The sequence below is a fragment of the Protomyctophum bolini genome (genome assembly GCF_963924005.1).
Source record: "Protomyctophum bolini genome assembly, chromosome: 4".
NCBI classification, from domain to species: Eukaryota; Metazoa; Chordata; class Actinopteri; order Myctophiformes; family Myctophidae; genus Protomyctophum; species Protomyctophum bolini.
In genome coordinates this window covers 38,954,007-38,972,872 of record NC_137865.1, presented here as the reverse complement: position 1 = coordinate 38,972,872, position 18,866 = coordinate 38,954,007, and the positions used below count along the sequence as shown (strand labels likewise).

At 42.9% G+C, this 18,866-nt stretch overlaps 3 protein-coding genes across 4 annotated transcripts in view; 1 reads left to right on the top strand and 2 right to left on the bottom strand.

The window, feature by feature from the left end:
• LOC308314055 (uncharacterized protein) overlaps nucleotides 1–18,866 on the bottom strand; it is a 236,247-nt gene continuing 217,381 nt past the window's right edge. The window contains exons 2-7 of the mRNA XM_080761449.1: nucleotides 8,949–9,098; nucleotides 7,237–7,344; nucleotides 3,504–3,643; nucleotides 3,098–3,194; nucleotides 2,261–2,385; nucleotides 1–1,046 (exon numbers count right to left, since the gene is read on the bottom strand). Of these exons, the coding sequence (XP_080617575.1) occupies nucleotides 870–1,046; nucleotides 2,261–2,385; nucleotides 3,098–3,194; nucleotides 3,504–3,643; nucleotides 7,237–7,344; nucleotides 8,949–9,033 (732 nt within the window). The 5' untranslated portion in view covers nucleotides 9,034–9,098 and the 3' untranslated portion in view covers nucleotides 1–869. The remainder of the gene's footprint in view (nucleotides 1,047–2,260; nucleotides 2,386–3,097; nucleotides 3,195–3,503; nucleotides 3,644–7,236; nucleotides 7,345–8,948; nucleotides 9,099–18,866) is intronic.
• On the top strand, nucleotides 10,590–15,968 carry spata2l (spermatogenesis associated 2-like). Its single transcript, XM_080761334.1, has 4 exons — nucleotides 10,590–10,704; nucleotides 12,448–12,812; nucleotides 13,028–13,312; nucleotides 14,530–15,968. The coding sequence occupies exons 2-4, from the start codon at nucleotides 12,453–12,455 to the stop codon at nucleotides 15,553–15,555; spliced, it is 1,671 nt and encodes a 556-aa protein (XP_080617460.1). The 5' UTR covers nucleotides 10,590–10,704; nucleotides 12,448–12,452; the 3' UTR covers nucleotides 15,556–15,968.
• Nucleotides 16,699–18,860, bottom strand: pdf (peptide deformylase, mitochondrial). 2 transcript variants are annotated; one of them, XM_080761008.1, is made up of 3 exons: nucleotides 18,725–18,860; nucleotides 17,639–18,322; nucleotides 16,699–17,031 (listed from the first exon to the last, which is right to left on the bottom strand). In XM_080761008.1, the coding sequence occupies exons 2-3, from the start codon at nucleotides 18,267–18,269 to the stop codon at nucleotides 16,868–16,870; spliced, it is 795 nt and encodes a 264-aa protein (XP_080617134.1). In that variant the 5' UTR covers nucleotides 18,270–18,322; nucleotides 18,725–18,860; the 3' UTR covers nucleotides 16,699–16,867. The 2 variants fall into 2 exon arrangements, with proteins under 2 accessions (XP_080617134.1, XP_080617135.1); XM_080761009.1 differs by having other exon boundaries at nucleotides 17,639–18,124; nucleotides 18,725–18,821.

The following is an 18,866-nucleotide window of genomic DNA, read 5'->3' as shown; positions in this document are numbered from 1 at the left end:
CACACACACACACACACACACACACACACACACCCCTCCCATTCCCAGTATTAATTTAACGCTTAGTTTAAATTAACACATCATTTTTACAGTATAACACTCAGCAGTTCTTCAAAGTGGGTGAATCAGTGCTATGCATTCAACCTGTTATTGTGTCATAGTTCTGGCTGATAGCAAATAGGTGTTGCTAAAAGCCTGATTAAAAGTGAGGAGAAAATGTGTTTCTTTTTTGTGAATATGTTTTGTAATGTTTCGTTTATTATACGTATACATGCATACATAAAGACACCATGCTTACCGTATACTGTAGTACACACACAGCATACGTACACACGCGCTGTGGGTTATATGCATGCATGCACACTTTATATGCACACATTCACACCCTTATTGATGAGGTTCTCTCTGTTCTGCAGTCGATCCTAGTATACTGTGTATGCTGTAGGACTGTACCTCAGTCAACTTAACCCTAATGTAACAGAATACTTACACGCTGTCAGCAGTCAACGATCAAATATGATATCTGTGATCATTAAACCCAACATTGTAATTGTAAGAGGAGTTAGCAAAGATGAGAAGATGAATAGTTAATTATCTGTGATTAATCTTTTTATGCAGTAAGTAAAACGGAACCACACATGCAAACAGTAATAATTGTAAAACAGACAGCAGATCGAACAACAGCAGAATTGTAAGTGGCTAATAGTAGAAATGCAAGCAATGGACAGGGTTCATGATTTTACTACTGTGTTCACAAGCAAATGAACTAAACACACTGCGGTTTTGTCTCAGGAGAAAGGGAGCAACACAAGTGTCCTCCCCAGTTACCCCCCATGGCAACTAAAGTAGGGTTGTACAAGGTTCCCGGTTTAAGGGTTCCCCTCTAGAAGGATAGTTTTTAAGTCTGCGGGGCATTTGATGTTGAAGACCGCGTGTGAGGTGTTTCGTCTCTCCACCAGCGCAGCCACAGCCTCGCCCAGGTCCAGGTGATTAAGGAAGCCAGGGGACATGCGCTCTGGCGGGGCCACACCTGCGTCAATTTTCACCTGCCAGAACCAACAAACGGAGGATTGATTGATTGATTGTTTGAATGCTTTATTAGACATAAATGTAAACAGCAACAGAGTACAGTCAAACACTTGATATAAAGGGATAGCACCAAAAAGGTCTTGTTTGCATTCGGGTCCTATGTAATTCAATTCATAAACATGACATGAAAAATCACAAAATATAAAACAAATGTATATGAGTGGAAGAAAAAAGAGCGGTGTAAAGTGGGGGAGGGTGAACACCTGTCTAAGGGAGAAGTGATCATTTCCTCTCCCTTTCTTTGGCCCACTGAAAGGTGGATTTTCAGGCCTGTTTTAAAGGAAGACAGTGATCTGCCTTTTTTTTAAAGGGGCATTCCACACTGGGGTGGCAGTGCTATAGAAGGAGAATTTAGCCATTTCTGTTTGCGAACGCAGTGAGCACTTACTATGAGACCTAGCAGATCATGTCTGTCTGTGTGTCTGTGTGTGTGTGTGTGTGTGTGTGTGTGTGTGTGTGTGTGTGTGTGTGTGTGTGTGTGTGTGTGTGTGTGTGTGTGTGTGTGTGTGTGTGTCTGTCTGTCCCGCTATACGTCCAAATATGGAGTGTGTTGCATCAGCAATCACTCAGCTCCATATATGGGCACAAAAGGGGCCAGGTCCACATATACAGTAACAGCGGGACAGACAGACAGACAGACAGACAGACATGATCTGCAGGGTCTCAGCTGCGTTTGCGATTGTTCTTCCCATTCCTTTGGGACATATACAGGATTTATAGATGTTGAGAAGGGAGGGTGGGAGGTGGAACGCAGGGAGGAGGGGACATGTAAGGGATTAGTTACAGACAGTGTGATATTTGTGTATAACTGCTTTAGATGTCACTAAACCCCATTTTGTAACATTAGCTGTTGCTATAGATTTTATTTTATTATTACTATTATTGGTAAATGATAATCTGGGATTTTCCAGACATTTTTGGTCAGAATTAGCCCTTCACTAAGTCCCTCCCCAACCCATCCTTGTCCAATAGGCACGTTAGCAGCAGAAGAAAGCTTGACCTGCATAGCAAGCATTGCTAAACTATTTGGATTGGCATTGGACAATCGCTTTTTGGGGTGGGATTTAGTGAAGGGCTAATTTAGAAGGCGTCAGGTCTAAATGGGTTTTAAATCTCATTAAAACAAGGCAACATGTAGAAGTGTGAAGTTGAGACGCACTCGCAGCCTCACCTGGTTGAGTTTGCAGGGCAGATCTGGGTATTCCTCTCGTAGTACCTGGCAGAAAGCCAGAGTGCTGGCTGCTCCAACAGTCAGGAAGCCTGTGCCTGGCATCAGCAACTTCTCACCTGCACCACCTTTTTCACAGAGATTGGAACCATACATCATCATCATCACGCAGTCTTACTGTTTGTATGATCACACAGCACAGTCATTCTCAACCTTTTTGATTTCAAGGACCCTGAAGTAGTTTGATATAAATTAGGGCACACAGACCCTCATTTGATTATTTTGTCCCCCACTCCACACTGTAAAGTCCTTAGTGTTCACTTAACTCTGAGAGTGTACCAATGGACTAAATTACTTTGCTGGAGACCATAGCTTCAAGTAGATAATGTAAGTAAAAAATATATAAAAAATATTTGTCAGATATTCAGCGGTTTACTTGCTTAATGGCCTATACTGGCAGCGTGTGTAAGAGATTTGCCACTGGGGTTATACAGGGATAATCTTGCAAACCACCAGGACTGATCAGTGATCCGTCCTGGTGGTTTGCAAGATTAGCCCTGGACACCCACACAGGTAGACAGATAGACAGACAGACAGACAGACAGACAGACAGTCCCTCTTCTAGACCGCTTGTCCCATAGGAGCCACATCGTAAACAGTACCAATACCTCTGATTGTAATGTGACACACATGTACTGTACTGCACGCACGCACACACACACACACGCGCGCACACACACACACACACACACACACACACACACACACACACACACACACACACACACACACACACACACACACACACACACACACACACACACACACTCACTCACTCACCTGTAATGAAAGTGTAGGTACAGTTGGAGTCATCCCTCACCAAGGGGAAGAAGGCTTTCCATGACACAAATGTACTGAAGAGCAGAGTCTCAATGACCTGGAGAAATGGAAGCAGGTTGAAAAAGACTCATAGAAAATAAGAAGTGTACACACTACACAGAAGGCCATTGTGTAATAGCATGCTATACAACCGTGAGTATTAACTTAAGTATATAAATTGACCTGTAACAGTCAGTGTAAAAGCATGCACATACACAGCTGAATACCACTGCAACAGCAGTAGAGACATACAGAACAAATTAATAAAAAGGTTGAGAACTCATTTCCATTTGTCATCGAAGCAAAGAGGCAGGAAGAGACTCAAGAGAGGCCTAAGTAGTGTGTGCATGCATGGATGTGCTCTCACCCAGTGTAAGTCTTTGAGGGTCTGGGTGTGTGGCGGTCCTCCTTGCCACCAGCTGAAGCCCAGAGATGACACGATATCCGTCACCTTCCCAACAGACTTCAGCAGAGCCTGCTTGGCCTTCTCTGCTTCCTCCTCTGAACCTAAACACATGGAAAGCACGAGAGAGAGAGAGAAAGGGTTGTTTTCCTGGATTATGACACAATGTTTAATCTCCGGTCTTTAATGATTTAGAATGAAAACCTGATCTGCCTCTCAAAGCTAATTTAAAACATGCACCTTTCATGGCTTGTCCTCACGACGCCTCTTAACCCGTTCATCAAAACGTCTCCTCCAGTTCCTTAAGCACATGTAAGCTCTACGAGTCTACGTCAAAGCAAACACATAGCCCCTAGTTATATCACTTTGGCTCGTTCACCTTGACTTGTGCAACCTCCAACAGTACTCCAATCACTCTCTCTAGCCCTGTTAATATTCTCATATGTGCACCTATGTGCAGGTGGAGTGGAGCGGTCATCAGCCAAGTGACATGTCCTGAGACAAAGATATTCCCTGTTCTATGACTATGTGCTATTCAGTATTTTAGCCGTGACGTTAGCGGCAAGCGCCCCCTCCAGAGATACTTCTGGGTCCTACTTGTGTGTCGCTTCTGTGTCCCCGACTCCCCATAGAGTTATACTGTGTGACTGTGTCCCTCCGTCGGACTAAATCTGAGACTAAAACGAAAGTCTCATTTTACCGCTTTCCTTGCAACAACAAAGCTACTGGACTCCCAAATCTGGCTGTGACAGGCCGTCTGCCCCACACTGAATAATCACTATTTTATTTCATTGTGTCAACTAAATCCTCCATTAGAGATCGTATTAATGCAAACTAGATTCAACATACTCAACCCTGCACACATTCTAAATATGTCCCCGAAATATTGTACTGAGCAAATGGACTGTTACCACCTTCAATAATAATGATAATAATAGTCTTTATTGGCCCAGGCGGTGGCGTAACCGTCTGGGCACCCGACTGGTAATCCAGTCGCAGTGTGCCGCAGGTTCGACTCCCGAGCCCGACACGGCCTTTACTGCATGTCTTCCCCTATCTCTCTCCCGTTTCCTGTCAGCCTACTGTCTGTCCCTTCAAAAATACAATAAAAGGCATAAGCCGCAAAGAATATCTTAAAAAAAAAAAAAAAAAAAGTCTGAAATACAAGTTGTAAGTGCCCGTGACACTTGGGTTTAACTCCAATGTTTTCTTTAGTTTGAAGTTAATTTGTTATTTATCTTGCTCATTCTGGTTTACCTTTATTTTGACACTTCCTGTTACCAACACATATCTAGCTGAAGCCTGTTAGCTTCACTCACATCAGAACCACTCACCACACTCAGCCAGAGTGACAGGGAAAGATGCAGTGTTTCTAGCAGCAGAGCCACATGGTAGGATATGTTTGCAACTTCATGTTTGCCCAGTTGACTCGACATTATTGAAATGTTTGTAGCTTCAGTATACAATATGTGGACCGTGTACCCACAGATCACAGTACTGATTGTTTGGTGACACAGTGCCTCACAGTACTGATTGTTTGGTGACACAGTGCCTGTTTGCTGTGCTTCCTGAAGCTCAAGGTGGCCTTCCAGCTCTTGGCACCCTCGATAAGCGGAGCGAGGTACAGCAGTGTTTGTTTGTTTCATTTGAGTTCATGATTTAATTTATGATCTATTGTATTTTGTAGTGGTATTTCGTTTGGTCTCTGGTATCTTGGTTATGGTGCTTAGTTATTGTATCACTGCATTATTTATAATTTACCTTTAAATGAACATTTTTATTGTTTATCGTATACTGAAGTGATGAATCTAATGCACTGCTTTATTGTGAGCGAAACTATGATTATTGTGGTGAGTGAAACTATGAAATGTATGATTCTAAAAGTATTTATTTATTCAATTTTATAGTTTTCACGGTGTACCAGTGATCTTCTTCTGTACCTGAAGACGAATAAATTACACCCGTTGAGACCATCCACATCTGATTATTTCACAATTCGAGGGCAGCTACACAAGTCCATTTGGTTTTATTTATTTATTTTACTGTACAGTACTGTATGTGGTTGGATAGATATTTATCCATGTCAAGCCCAACACACACCTTCTGTGAACGCCGCACGTCAAAACAGCCGCCTCCGTTATTTTCAATGAACCTATCCCACACCGGCGGCGTCAGACGCACACTGGCGCACATTCACGCCTCGCCTGACGCTCCAATACGCCGCTGTAGCCCAACACACATCGTCTGTGAATGCTGCGCGTCAAAACAGCCGCCTCCGTTATTTTCAATTAACCTATCCCACACCGGCGGAATCCGTGGGCGTGGCTACCGCTCGGTAGCGCGCTGTGTCCTGTGGGTGTTGCTGTGCGGCTATGACGCCCGGCAATACTGTGCCACGTAGCTGCGCACCCACTTAACAGACGCTGTGTGTGTTGGGCTATAGATGGAATGATAGATGGACTAGCCTCGCATCTCGCAGACCCATGAGGTGTTTTGGTTTCAAAAGAAGGAGAAAAACAAAAGCAAAACACATGCAGTAATCCTGGTCTCTACACTGCCTCCCCCTGGCCAGCCTGATGGAGGGGAAAGGAACTGGTTGGAATAATGTGTTCCTTCCACACGCTATGTCCTATTGGGAAACTTGGCCTGCTCGCTCCTCATGCATTGAAGGAAGCATGAGCTCAGTTCAGGGCTCTCCCCAGGTTGACAGAGGATGGGCGCTTCTACACAGTTGCGTCACAAAGATGCCAAATGCTTCCTTCCACGCGCTACGTCCAACCAGGGAAACTCCCCCCTGTCAGGTGTAAAGGAGCAACTTGGACACTCAGGCATGAAGGAAGCATGAGTTCAAGTCCGTTGCTCTCCCCTTGTCCCCCATATATGGGGACTAGGTTGGTGGAGGGTGTGTAGAGCCCAGGATCACATTAGATGATTGACACAGGGGTGAGAAATGGGTTACAAAATCGTGGGATAAAAAATATATATGAAAAAAAAAAAGATGCCAAATGCCACTCGTGGGCACATAGGTTGGTAAACCAATAGGGAGCCATCGTCGTTTCTTTTTTTTTTTATCCCACGATTGTGCAACCCATTTTTTCACCCAGTGTCAATTATCTAATGTAATCCTGGGCGCTACACTTCCTCTGCCAACCTGGGGGGGCAGCGGACTGACCTCATGCTTCCTTCTATGCATGAGGAGTCTTTTCACCTGACAGGGGAGAGTTTCCCCGGCCGGACGTAGCACGTGGAAGGAACACGTTATTCCGAACAGTTAATTCCTTTCCCCTCCATCAGGCACCCCGGCTGGCCAGGGGGAGGTAGTTTAGAGACCATGCAGGATTACTGCATGTTTTTTGTGAGTGTACCCTAGGGGAGAACATGCAAACTCCACACAGAAGGGCCCTTTCGCCAACCCCGCCTTGGGTATGGGCACTGAAACATGACTGGAGAAAGGAACACGCCCCCAGCGCCCACAGTGTCCCAAGCGGGAATCGAACCCATGATCTGGCCGGTTTCTAGCGCTAGTTTGAATCCGCCCCTCTATGCCTTGGAATAAGATGATGAAGTCTATATAAGATGAATCCACGGAGGGTTGGTGCCCTGGGCATTACCTGGCCTATAGGGCACTGCTCCACTAATTTGTCTATAGATGGACAGTCAAGCCGATGTTCAGAGGTATACGGTGGTTCTCCCTTACCAACATTCCCAACGATAGTGGTCAGGTTTGCTGTTGTACTGGGAGAGACGAATGACCGGAGTCTCTCCAATCGGCTATTATCTCTGGAGATCACCGCCACTTTGAAACCTTCACACACACACACACACACACACACACACACACACACACACACACACACACACACACACACACACATTATACTGTATAGCTACAGAATAGGCTATAGAGGGGCACCATCCTGTGTGGATGCATACCAATGCAGATTATGTATTAATCCATGTCGTGTAGACAGATAAAATCACATCCATTAACACAGAAAGGAGTATAATCCCAATGACATGCACATGCATTACCGGTAATAGGCTTAGGCCTACATTGTTTTAATCAAGGTCAATAGGTCATTGTTGGTTGGATAAACATGCCGAACAGCAGATGGTCGTGACTTTGTACTATTAAAGGACCACTTCACCACTTTTCAACCGATCTTCATATAATAGGTCCTCACTAATAATCATGAAGAAAAAATATCTACTCGGTCTGTGTCTCATAGGAGGGCTGTGGGCACTGGGCAGTTCAGAAACCGTCCTCCAGTGACATCATCGATGGGGAATACAAGGGCTAATAGAAACTGCAGGCTTTCTAGTCCTGAAAAGTTGCAATGCGAAAATGGAAGCAATCGTTCTCACGATAATTAAAATCTAAACATTTTTGTAAAACAAATCTTGTTTAAAAGAAATCTGCCTAATGATGATGTCACTGGAGGACGGTTTCTAAACTGCCCACAGCCCTTCTATGAGACACAGACTGAGTAGGAAAAGAATCGTGCCATTTTATCATGAGTATTAGTGAGGACCTATTATATGAAGATAGGTTGAAAAGTGGTGAAGTGGTCCTTTAAGTTTAAATATTATGCAAGTTATGTATGAATTTAGCCTAATATTTAGACACTCATCTACAATAGTCTAAATCTTAATTAGGCTAATATGAACTGTTGCATAGCAGCAGCATATGTCCAGTTCAACTTGTCTTATTCATTCAAGCCAAAGGTAAAATGGTAAATTAATCCAACTTCACACAAGCATAAACTGATTGAAAAGCAGTTAAGCAGTTATTTTGCCACATGCAGTTCACATTTGGGCACACTGAATGACAAAAAACAATACCCCAAATCACAACACCTATAAGATTTTATGAGGGAAGTCTGAGCCCAGGTTAATGCAATAATTTACAGAAATAATTTGAGAAAGATTAGCACAAAGGCCTATTAAAAATGTGAAGTTGTATTCTAAAATGTAATATAGCCTAGTAGCTAATTATTTTTTTTTAAATCAGAAAATAAAAATAGGTCTAAGATTCTATAGCCTATTCTTGCAATTACATTTTACAGTGAGTACAGTACAGTGAGTCAGTCCAGATATTCATCTGCAGCTAATTTTGGAGCGAATGCATGTAATGTTTTAAGTGAGCTTTTAAAATGTTAATAGCCTATATAATCAATAACATTTAGCATATTATTTAAAACAAAATCTGAGTATTTGTCTGGCAATGCAGTCATGCAGTCTCCTAAAAATAAATAAATAAAACTTGCCAAAAATAATGACCAGCCTAAATGGTCTCTACTCTCTTTTGGCCCGTAAACATATTGGCCTACCGGTATATGCTCTGTGCTAAGCAGCTGCCACGATGAGTAGTAGAAGTGTTAATAGCCCGTATATATCTTATTATCTTACCTTTATCAAGCAATCCTTTAACTACCCCAGAGCCCACTGTGCCTGCTCCGCCCAGAGCCAATACAACTCTATCCGAGTTGGACATAATGGCTAAGTAATCCACAGAGCTGTTTTGAGAGGAGTGTCCTTAATTGATGTTGCTGCTGCTGCTGCTGCAAAATGTTTAGACTAGAGAGCATCTTGTTCGGCCCCGCCGGGAGCTTTAAACTCATTGCTGGGGCCACACACGGTGACGCGGCCGCCCTTTTACAAACTGTCATACAACAAACCCCGCCCGTAATAGAGCTGCGAACGCTGACACTGACAGTCATGTTTTATGCAGGGATAGAACAACCCAACCCGCAAGTATCACGATTCAGTTCACCACCCCATCGGTCCCATTTATCATTCTGGACCCAATGACCCATCATCTTTGGGAGTGTGTCCATGCACTTCCCACAAAACACCCTCTTTTGGGGATATGAAAATGAAGAGGCTTACAGTAACAGCTCACAGCTGGAGACATTCACTGACATTTTTCCATTTTTCTCCATTTGTTTTATAGGCTATCTGATGAGAGGCTATGTGACCTATTATTATTCTATCGTGTTGACCTATATGTTGATGAATTGAATACATTTTAGCCTTAGTCTGAGAGTCTGACTGTACCGAATGCTGTTTACATGTCTGATCAAACGATCGATCAATCAATCAATCAATCAATCAATCAATCAATCAATGCATGTCATGAAATCCAGAGATTGATCTTTTAAATTTAAGAACCCACAATTGACCTACAAATGTATTAGACCACGTACGTACGGACCCCCATTTGATACGATTGTTACCTTACAGATAGGTCAGGTCAGGTGGGACGTCATCTATAAGTGCCCACCTATAGACAGCACTATAAGCACTGTAAGCAGCCCATACATCCAAACAGAAAAGTCACGTTTATTTCACTTTAATCAACATTAAATTCACTTTGTCACTCACTTTGCCACTGGATTTGCCACTCGATCTGCCATTCACTTTATGCATGCGCATACCCTCTATTATGAAAAATCCTCTCCAGTCAGAGAATACATGTACGAAATGGAACCGAATCAATAAGTTTATAGCCATGGAAACCTTTCTCAAAGGAGTCCAGGAGGACCAGGACCCATGTGGCGGATGCCCTATTCACTACTACGTACTGTACGTGTGGATCGCACGTTGATAAGTGGTTATTATTACTTTGTTAGATAGCCCTGGTCGCCCTGGCTATAGAGAGCTTTCTTTGACTGCGTATAAACTTAAAAGATGTTCGTAGATACAGCGCCGCCATCTACTGGATGAATCAAGAAACATTTAAACACCGATATCTTGGGAGTTGGATCAGTTAATTCACTCACTCACTGACAGTCTGACACTGTACCTATTGTTGCTACACTGTTTAGGCAAACACATTACTACGAAGCTTGTCATGGAAGCGAACCCTACTAGTCATTACAATATCATCTCGTGGTATAACATATAGCTAATTAATTTGTTTCACAGCAGCTGCTGAAAAGTTGTCAGGCTACTCCCCCGCAACACCGGCCCGCCTGATAAACAAATCAAACGCACCTGCGGACATTCCCGAATTTTTCATCACGTGATCAATGTTTACTTTTTTCATAACTTTTTTGTCTAGTTTCGCCTTTCGCGCATCGGCCGCAAATGGATTGATCCCTGAAACTGATATCACCCGTAATGATTTAAGGAATTAATCGCCAAATGCTTGTATAAGTGCCAGGTGAGGTTATTATGATTTGTTTATTCACCAGCAAGCCTTGAAGTTGGATCAAAATGAGACATTTCTACTCGCCTACGGTCTACTAGCTAACGCTAGCCAGCAGGCAGCGAGTGTCTGCAGTGTTAACACAAGCTAACGCTAAATGTTATACACGTTGCGTTTCTATCTACTGTTACATTGTTGATGTTCATTACACGAACGAGACACTGTTACATGTTATTCCAATGACGTTTATCGGTACTGATAATTGTGGTAAACATAAACCTTAGCTAGCTTACTGCTATAGTGCCTTTCATTTTAATTTCTTCCTTTAGGTTAGGCCAGACCGAATTTAGTTTCACTGTCAGTGTCGTTTACCAATGTCTACAAGACAAAAGTGGATTCACTGTGTCGCATTAAAATGTAGTTAAATTCCCCAAAAAGTAATATACAGTAATAATAATAGGCTGGGATGGTTTAGGGTCGGCGACAGAGTACAGCATCTTGCAATGGGTCTGGTCCACAAGATTCGATACACCACCAAGATACCCATGTAGCATGTACCTGTCTAAATACTTCCTTAATGTAAATTGTAAACGATGTCCACACCGACAACACCAGAGGGAGTGCAACAAACCATGTACAACCCAGATTCGGCACAAACAAGGGACTAAATTATTTTCGCTCCTATGCCACCAAAATGTGGAACGCCCTACCAACAGTCATTAAAACATGTGAATCCCTTGACTCCTTCAAAACTGCACTCAAACGGCACCTACGGACGGCTGCAATTCGAAACTGGCCCGTAAAATCTGAATCACCCCCCCCTTTCCCCTCACTGTAAATGTTTCTTTTCCCTTTTTGCTTCCTTTATGATGAATTCCTGTTCTGTTCTTTAACTATATAGAAGTGTCTATTTGTACTTCTCTAAATGTTTTGATGAATTGTGTAAGAGCCATGAATTGGAAATTATGTTTGGTCTATGAAATGAGTGGGCTGTCACTGGTGATTGATGTGGATGATTGACAGGCAGAGGGGCAGACCTGTTTCATTGAATACTTTACCCATAGTTCACCTGTTTTCACACACAGTGAGAGAGAGGGGGTGTGTGGGAAGCCGCACTTTTGTTGACCGCTTTATATACCGCTTATTTTGCTTTATTAATTTACTTTATTTACGTTGGACTACTTTACTTTATGTTTGAGCACCGTTTCAGTTATGCACCTGCCTTTAATAAAGCACCTTTAACGCATTGTTTGGAGCCAGCGAGATCCTTTTGTTTGCGGAGCGCGTCTGACAACCTGGCCCATCCCATCGCCTCTCAGCGACTTATTTATACATCCATCTCCCATAGTCGCTCAACAAATTGAACATGGTGGACCCTGTTGTAAACAAGTGTAATGCTTAATTGGGTCGTCCACTCACAGTTAACAGTCTTTGTATTGAGTTTGTGCTCAATACATTAATGTACTGTAATTCTGCAAACTGTTAATAAATATTTCAATCAATCAATCAATCAATCAATCAATCAATCAATCAAGTAATCTATTCTATCAGATTAATTGAATATGAAGGACCCAAATGGAAACAAGCCACAGTGCTTTCTTGGGTTGTAAATCCTCTTAGCAGACCTTGTATTGAACTGTACTTTCTTGTGCTTTTTTTTTGCAAACTGTAATTAAAGTATTCAATCGACCAAAATCTGCCACAAGTTACATCAGACAACCACAGTAACCTCTCTCGCTCTCACTCTCTCTCCCTCAGTTGAAATGAGTGTCCTTGGTCAGAGAGCCAGAGAGCTGGTGAACAGCTACGATCTCAACTTGGAGCAGCGAATTGCACGAAGAGGGTCCAGTCTGGTGTGTAAAGATGAGGACCTGTGGAGGCAGACAGAAGCAGTGCTGAGCGGCGCTGATGCTCAAGACACACACTGCCTTGGCCTGGTGCCACTGAAGGTGATGGAAGAGTCACTCAAGGCCACAAAAGCAGCAGCACCACCACTCGCCATGGTGGGACGAGCCAGGCCCGGTGGGGGGCTGCAGGGCTTAGAAAAAGCCTTCGAGGTCTTGGAACAAGCAGCCCTGAACCTGTACCTTGGTCCTTGGAGGGAGGAGTACAAAGTGGTTAAGGTCAGTTTTATTCGTTGACAACTATTTGAGCTTTGTCTTTTTATGAAGGACCCCAATGGAAACAAGCCATAGTCTTGCTTAGGTTTTAAATCCTCTTAGCAGACCCTGTATTGAACTGCACTTTCCTGTACTTTTTTCTGCACACTGTTAAAGTATTCAATCAAATTAATAGCGTACTATCAATTTCCTCTTTTTCATGCCGCTCTCTCTCTCAGATGTACTCTGGTATGTTCACACACTACATCAAGCCAGTTCTGCCAGTGCCACATATTCTGGAATTGTTTGGGTTACTAGGGTACAAGCCCTCTGCACGTCTCGAGCAGCTTCATCGCCAGTCGTCCAGTTTTACCTCTCTGGAAAATCTCCTTTGCCTGTCGTGTGCCTTCTTCCTGGCTCGCTGCGAGTGTTGCCTCCTGCTTTCAGCTTTGGGGAAGTATGCTGGCGCATTGGACTGGGAGCTAAGTCTGGTGCAGGAGAGGCAGAGAGGACATAGCGTTCAGGTGAGTTAACAAATTATTTAATCGGTTAAAGCAAAAGATTTTTGATTCATGCTCATTTTGACAAAAAATAAATGAATCGATTATTTTATATATAAACTGCGACGTACTGTACAGTAGTTGTGAATGTACCTGCCACGATTGTGAACAGAACTGTAGCAGCCGCAGCTCTGCAAGGTCGGGGAGCCCCACTGCACTCTCTTCAGACTTTCTCCACGTTATTAGCCCAGTTTCAACTGTCATTGCATCTCTGTATCATGTATTTATGGTTTTATTTGACCAACGACACGGGTCGGCTGCCGTGGGCCCCAAATGACTCTAGGCCCCACAGTAGTACCGGTATGCCAATTTGCGTTGTCGAGGGGAAAGGCTTACGTGAGCTGATGGCATTTCTCGAACCAGAGTATTCTGTGCCTTTTCGCCAAACGATAACAAAGCGATTGGAGCCTACCATGAGATAGCCGCCTCACTCCGCACACAGCTGCATGTGTTAATTTTGGTTTTATTTAAATTATTTTATATATATACAGGCCATAAAGCTACATATTGTTGAAGGTGTTGTGTTTAGTTGTTTACTGTTAATTGGTATCGGGAGTCTGACATTATTCTAATTTGTCAAACGTTGGCTTTGTTATTTAGGCTATTGTAGCCTACCGGAACAGCCTAAACAACAGTTCTATGTTTAGTAATGTATGTTAAAATAACATAATAAAGTCATTTGTATTATCATTATGGCTTTGATGTAAATTCTAAACATGGGTGCAGCTGCAAAAGTTGTGGTGCTTAAATACAGTTGCTATCTACTACTGCTGCTGCAAAAAATACAAATCTATCGACGTCGATAAATGGCCTCGACACATCGACTCGCATAATAGAGGGTATGCGCATGCTTAAAGTGAATGGCACATCGAGTGGCAAAGAGACAGGTAAAGTGAGTTTAACATTGTTTCATGTTGTTTCATGCAATCAGATAGGATGTTTCTGTTTTGATGTATGGGCTGTCAAGGCCAGAAAGTAGTTTTTTGCCACTCAGTAGGAGTTCCTGCATAACTTTGATGATGATGTCACACGCATACCCTCTATACTAAGTCGTTCACATCCCTAGTTTCTATGCTATGAATCATATAATCAACTCATTGCAATTCATTGTTTAACTGTCAAGGGGAAAATCAGGTGTGTGTGAGTTTACTTTTATATTAAATGGCTGAGCTTCCCTACAGGAGGCTCTCAACAATACTAAGAAGATGCTGGAGCTGCCAAAGGAAGGCCTCCTGGAGCTCTCTGGGATGGATGGGGAACTAGACCTGTACACAGCTGAGGAGGTGAACTGCGGCCTGAGGGAGATGGTGGTTGATGATGACGAGAGTCCACAATCATGTTCATTGTTGCCTGCTGTTGCTGGACACAGCAATGGAATTAATCCTCCTTCCTCCTCAAATATATCACAAAGAGACCCTGTCTGCATCTCTACATTCAACTGCCAGCTTCCCAAGACATCCCTGCTGGGATCGAGTGCCACCAGGAATGCCTCGGCGACCGCCACGCGAAGTGGATACGCCAGCAAGGAGTCCACCAAGCAAAGATTTGATGATGCCGACTCACAGTTGCATAGTCTCACCACATATGGGTTTTGCGAGAGGGAGACTGCTTCACCAATAGCAGCCACCCAACTTTGTGATTGTGTCCATTCACAGAGTTTGCATCAACTATGCACAAGTTGCAACACCCTGCACAACGTGACCTGTGCTTTCCTGCGAAAATGCCGGAATCAGGGACACAGGTTAGTATTGCCTGACGAATCCGCAGAAGATGTGAGAGAGACCAGGGCAGTGTCGCCACAGAGTCTTAAAGAAGGAGGAATAATGAGCACGTCACCAATCCATGCGAAGAACAGCACAGCGGTGTCCTCCTCTTTAGTTTTGCATAATGCACCCGTTTCAATCAGCCAAACACCTGCTCCAATCCCCTTCCATGACTGTTGTGACCTTTCCTACCCAGACCCCCAGTTTACCTGTGTCAGCTGCTGGGTCTTCCACTCTGGGACCTGTAGAGGGGTAGAATACTGCCAGAAGCAGTACCATGACATCCGCCCACTGAGGGTCTGCCCATGTGGAAAGCCGTGCTCCAGAAAGCCCCTCATCTTGTGTAGATATTGTGGAACGGAGTATTGTAATCTTTGTTGGTATAGGAATCCTGTTGAATGCACCTGTGGCCAAACATTTGACCAGTCATCAACATCCGTGTGAATTACACTTGAACAAATTGCACTTAATAATAGGCACATTTATAATATTTGGTGCCTTACTTAAATCCACACAGAGAAATCAAAATCCCATCCTACTGTGTGGGCAAAATGTAACAGAAACCACAAGTGTAAATGTTGCCTTGCATTTGAAAATACATTTAAATATCAAGTGCAGTCTTATTTTTCTATTTCAGCCCCCGGTTTTGAGGCCTTCAGATATTCTTAAGTTGCCATAATTACCGTGATCATTTTCTAACCATTATTTCATTTTCAGATCTGGCATTGTGGTCACACTGTGAAATATTGTTTTAAGATAATTTAAATGTAACTGGATGTCAAGCACAAAGAAACTTGTTTTGAACTGTTTGTCACCTGGAAATAGGCTGTAATAAATGGAAGCTTAAGGGGACAGTTTTCCACTTGTCATTTCTTGTCATTTCAAAGACAGCGATGCAAATGTTTAACCCAGAAAAATCCCAGAAGAAGAATCTGAATGAGTCTGTTTTACATTATTCAGATCTCAACCTTACCTTTCAATCTTGCACCCACACCCAAGTGTTTATGTCTTGGAAATTTCTATCAGCCTATCTTGTTACAATATTCAAAGAAATGTAAATGTTGAGGTTGAAAAAAAGGTGGTAAATACAGGGCCTGGAACATTAAAAATAATGTTTAAAATGACATTGAACCTACTAGATATAATGACCAATAACGAGGAGTGAGAAATTGTTTACAAAGTCATGTGTGTGAACTTTAAGACTTTTAGTTATCAATGGGAGTGGCTATTTAAAAAAATAAATCCCAATATTCCCATCTAATTTTTTGTGGTCATGTTGTTTCATGTTCAAGCAAAGCATGTCCCAGGCATGTCCTTCACAACCTTGTCTGGGTGATGCCAATTAAATCAATCAACATTGAAGAAAAGAAAGTATCTCTTGACATGTAAAATAGGCCCATCTACCACTGAGGTCTGCAGAATCCTTCCTGATCTTGTACAAAGAATGTCTTCTTTGGAAAAGGGGTACACCAGTTTTATACAACCACATTAATACAACTAAAGCCTAATGTGTTTTTGTAAGAACATTGTCTCCAATTCATACAATATCACTTTTCAAAGCGGTGAACGGGGCGCAAATATTCCATTATTTATTATTCCGGACAACAGTCATTATACACACATTACCATTTATGATTAAACCTACCGATTAATGACTTGAATAGAACATTATACTCCAGTGATGCCACTGTAATATAATATATAACGTAATTATCTGTAGTCACTCCAGCATTGTGTGTTAACGATTGTGTATCAGCTACTGATTGTCATTGTGTAGGTCCCAGTTGACGTTGATGAAGGTTTTGCTGTCCATGTGGTCAATATAGAGGACCCCGTCCAGATGGTCCATCTCATGCTGGAGAATACGAGCAGGCCAGCCATTCGCCTGCCATTTGACAGGTTCACCCTTTTCATTCAAACCTGCAATGACAATTTTTGGACAGTAATGTAATTAGTCTTAGCGTTAGTTCCAATCTACAATCTTGAGCTTGTAGATCTGCTATTTTTGTTGAATCTTCCCCCGTTATGATGACATAACCTGACTGCCAGATGTGGGTGGTATTAATTCACAAGTTCACAATACAGAACAAATGTGATTGACCCCTTCCATCTTGTGGGGTCAGGTTATATTAGTTATGACATCCCCTGAACAGGAACACTAGGGTTCAAAAAGTTTAATAAGAGTCACTTTGTCAACTAAAAACAGAGTTATTCCTCCTAGATACACACATTCCCCTAAATATTGGGAGCACACAGTGTAGCACCCCTGCAGTATTTGCCCAAGGGCACTTTGGCATTTGGCGGTCATGATGTGCAACTAACCAGCCACCCTCCAGTCACCATTTTACAGAATTCACCCTCATGTCAGTACTGGGGATCAAACCAGCAAGCAACCTCTCAGTAATTTGTCGACGTCATTATGTCAAAGTCCGCTACTAGGAATTTCATCTTTTGTTGTGCGTTTCCCTAACAAAGTGTTTTTCCTGTGTTGGCAACTGGTGGTGTTCTAAAGATGGATTTTAAGTACCTGAGACTTCCACAGATAGGTAGCGTGGAACCGCAGCAGAGAATCCCGAGAGGCTCTCGCAAGCCTCCTGGAAGATCACTTTCCGTCCATCCAGCACTCTCAGCTGTGGGTTGACAAAGATTCGCAGGGGTTGGACGGAAAGGCCGCTGGCCTCCCTCAATGCCGGCGAACTCTCCTCCAACATCTTCTCGGGATACTCCAGTGTCAAGATGCGAAGTGGGACCCCGACCTGAGGCGCACTCAGTCCCACACACCTTTGTTTCCGCATCACATGCACCATGTTCTTTATGACCAGCTGTACCTCCGGGCCGGTTATTGTCACGGGGTCAACAGCCTCTGCTTTGCCACGCAGCACAGGGTCTCCTACCTGACAAACATGACAGTAGGGTGGACTAGGAGGGGGTTTGATCTTGCGTTTCATGTATTCAAAATACGAGCGCACCTTGATACTGGAGGAGTAGTGGCATCTAGAGGTGATGATGGAGTCTGAAGATGAATAAGGTAGAGGTTTATTGGTCACTGCTGCTAAAGCCGTTGGAGTGGAGGCAATGCAGTTAGGGGCTTTTGGTTTGCACAGTCTCAGGGCCCCCCTGGACAGTAACATTACAGAGGCACTTAATGTCCTATTCATAGTTGAAGCAGTTGAGCGGGGAGAAGTATCTCTACCCAAGGTGACTCAATGAGCTGTAGGGGGTACAATAAAAAAAGAAGTGCATCATTTTAGAACAGCATAATATTCTTTGTAGGCCAACAGCAAAACAGCACTAATATAATAATAGATCAGCCCTAGACTGGCTGATATTACATACATTTCATGTAGGCCTATTGATTGAATACTTTAATAGTTTGCACAGAAAAATACAGTTCAATACAAGGTCTGCTATTGGTAAAATCCCAAGAAAGCCTATGGCAATTGTTTCCATTGGAGTCCTTCATATTCAATTGATAAGATTCCAATACATCATGCAATGTAGTAATCACAGCCATTCTTGGGCTAGATATATAATGTGTTTTAGTTTAAGCTGTGCCGTTAAGGGTAAAACTGACGTGATTGCTGTCACTGAAAGTTACACATATCTCCGTTACCTTCAAATAGAATAAACACCGTGATGCCCATAGAGTTTTTTTAATCAAGAATACTTGCTGAATGAAATAGAGGTGAAAATCTATTTGCACAAATCTGTCTATGAAGGTATGATCGTCCTGTCAAGTTGTAGGCCTATAGGTT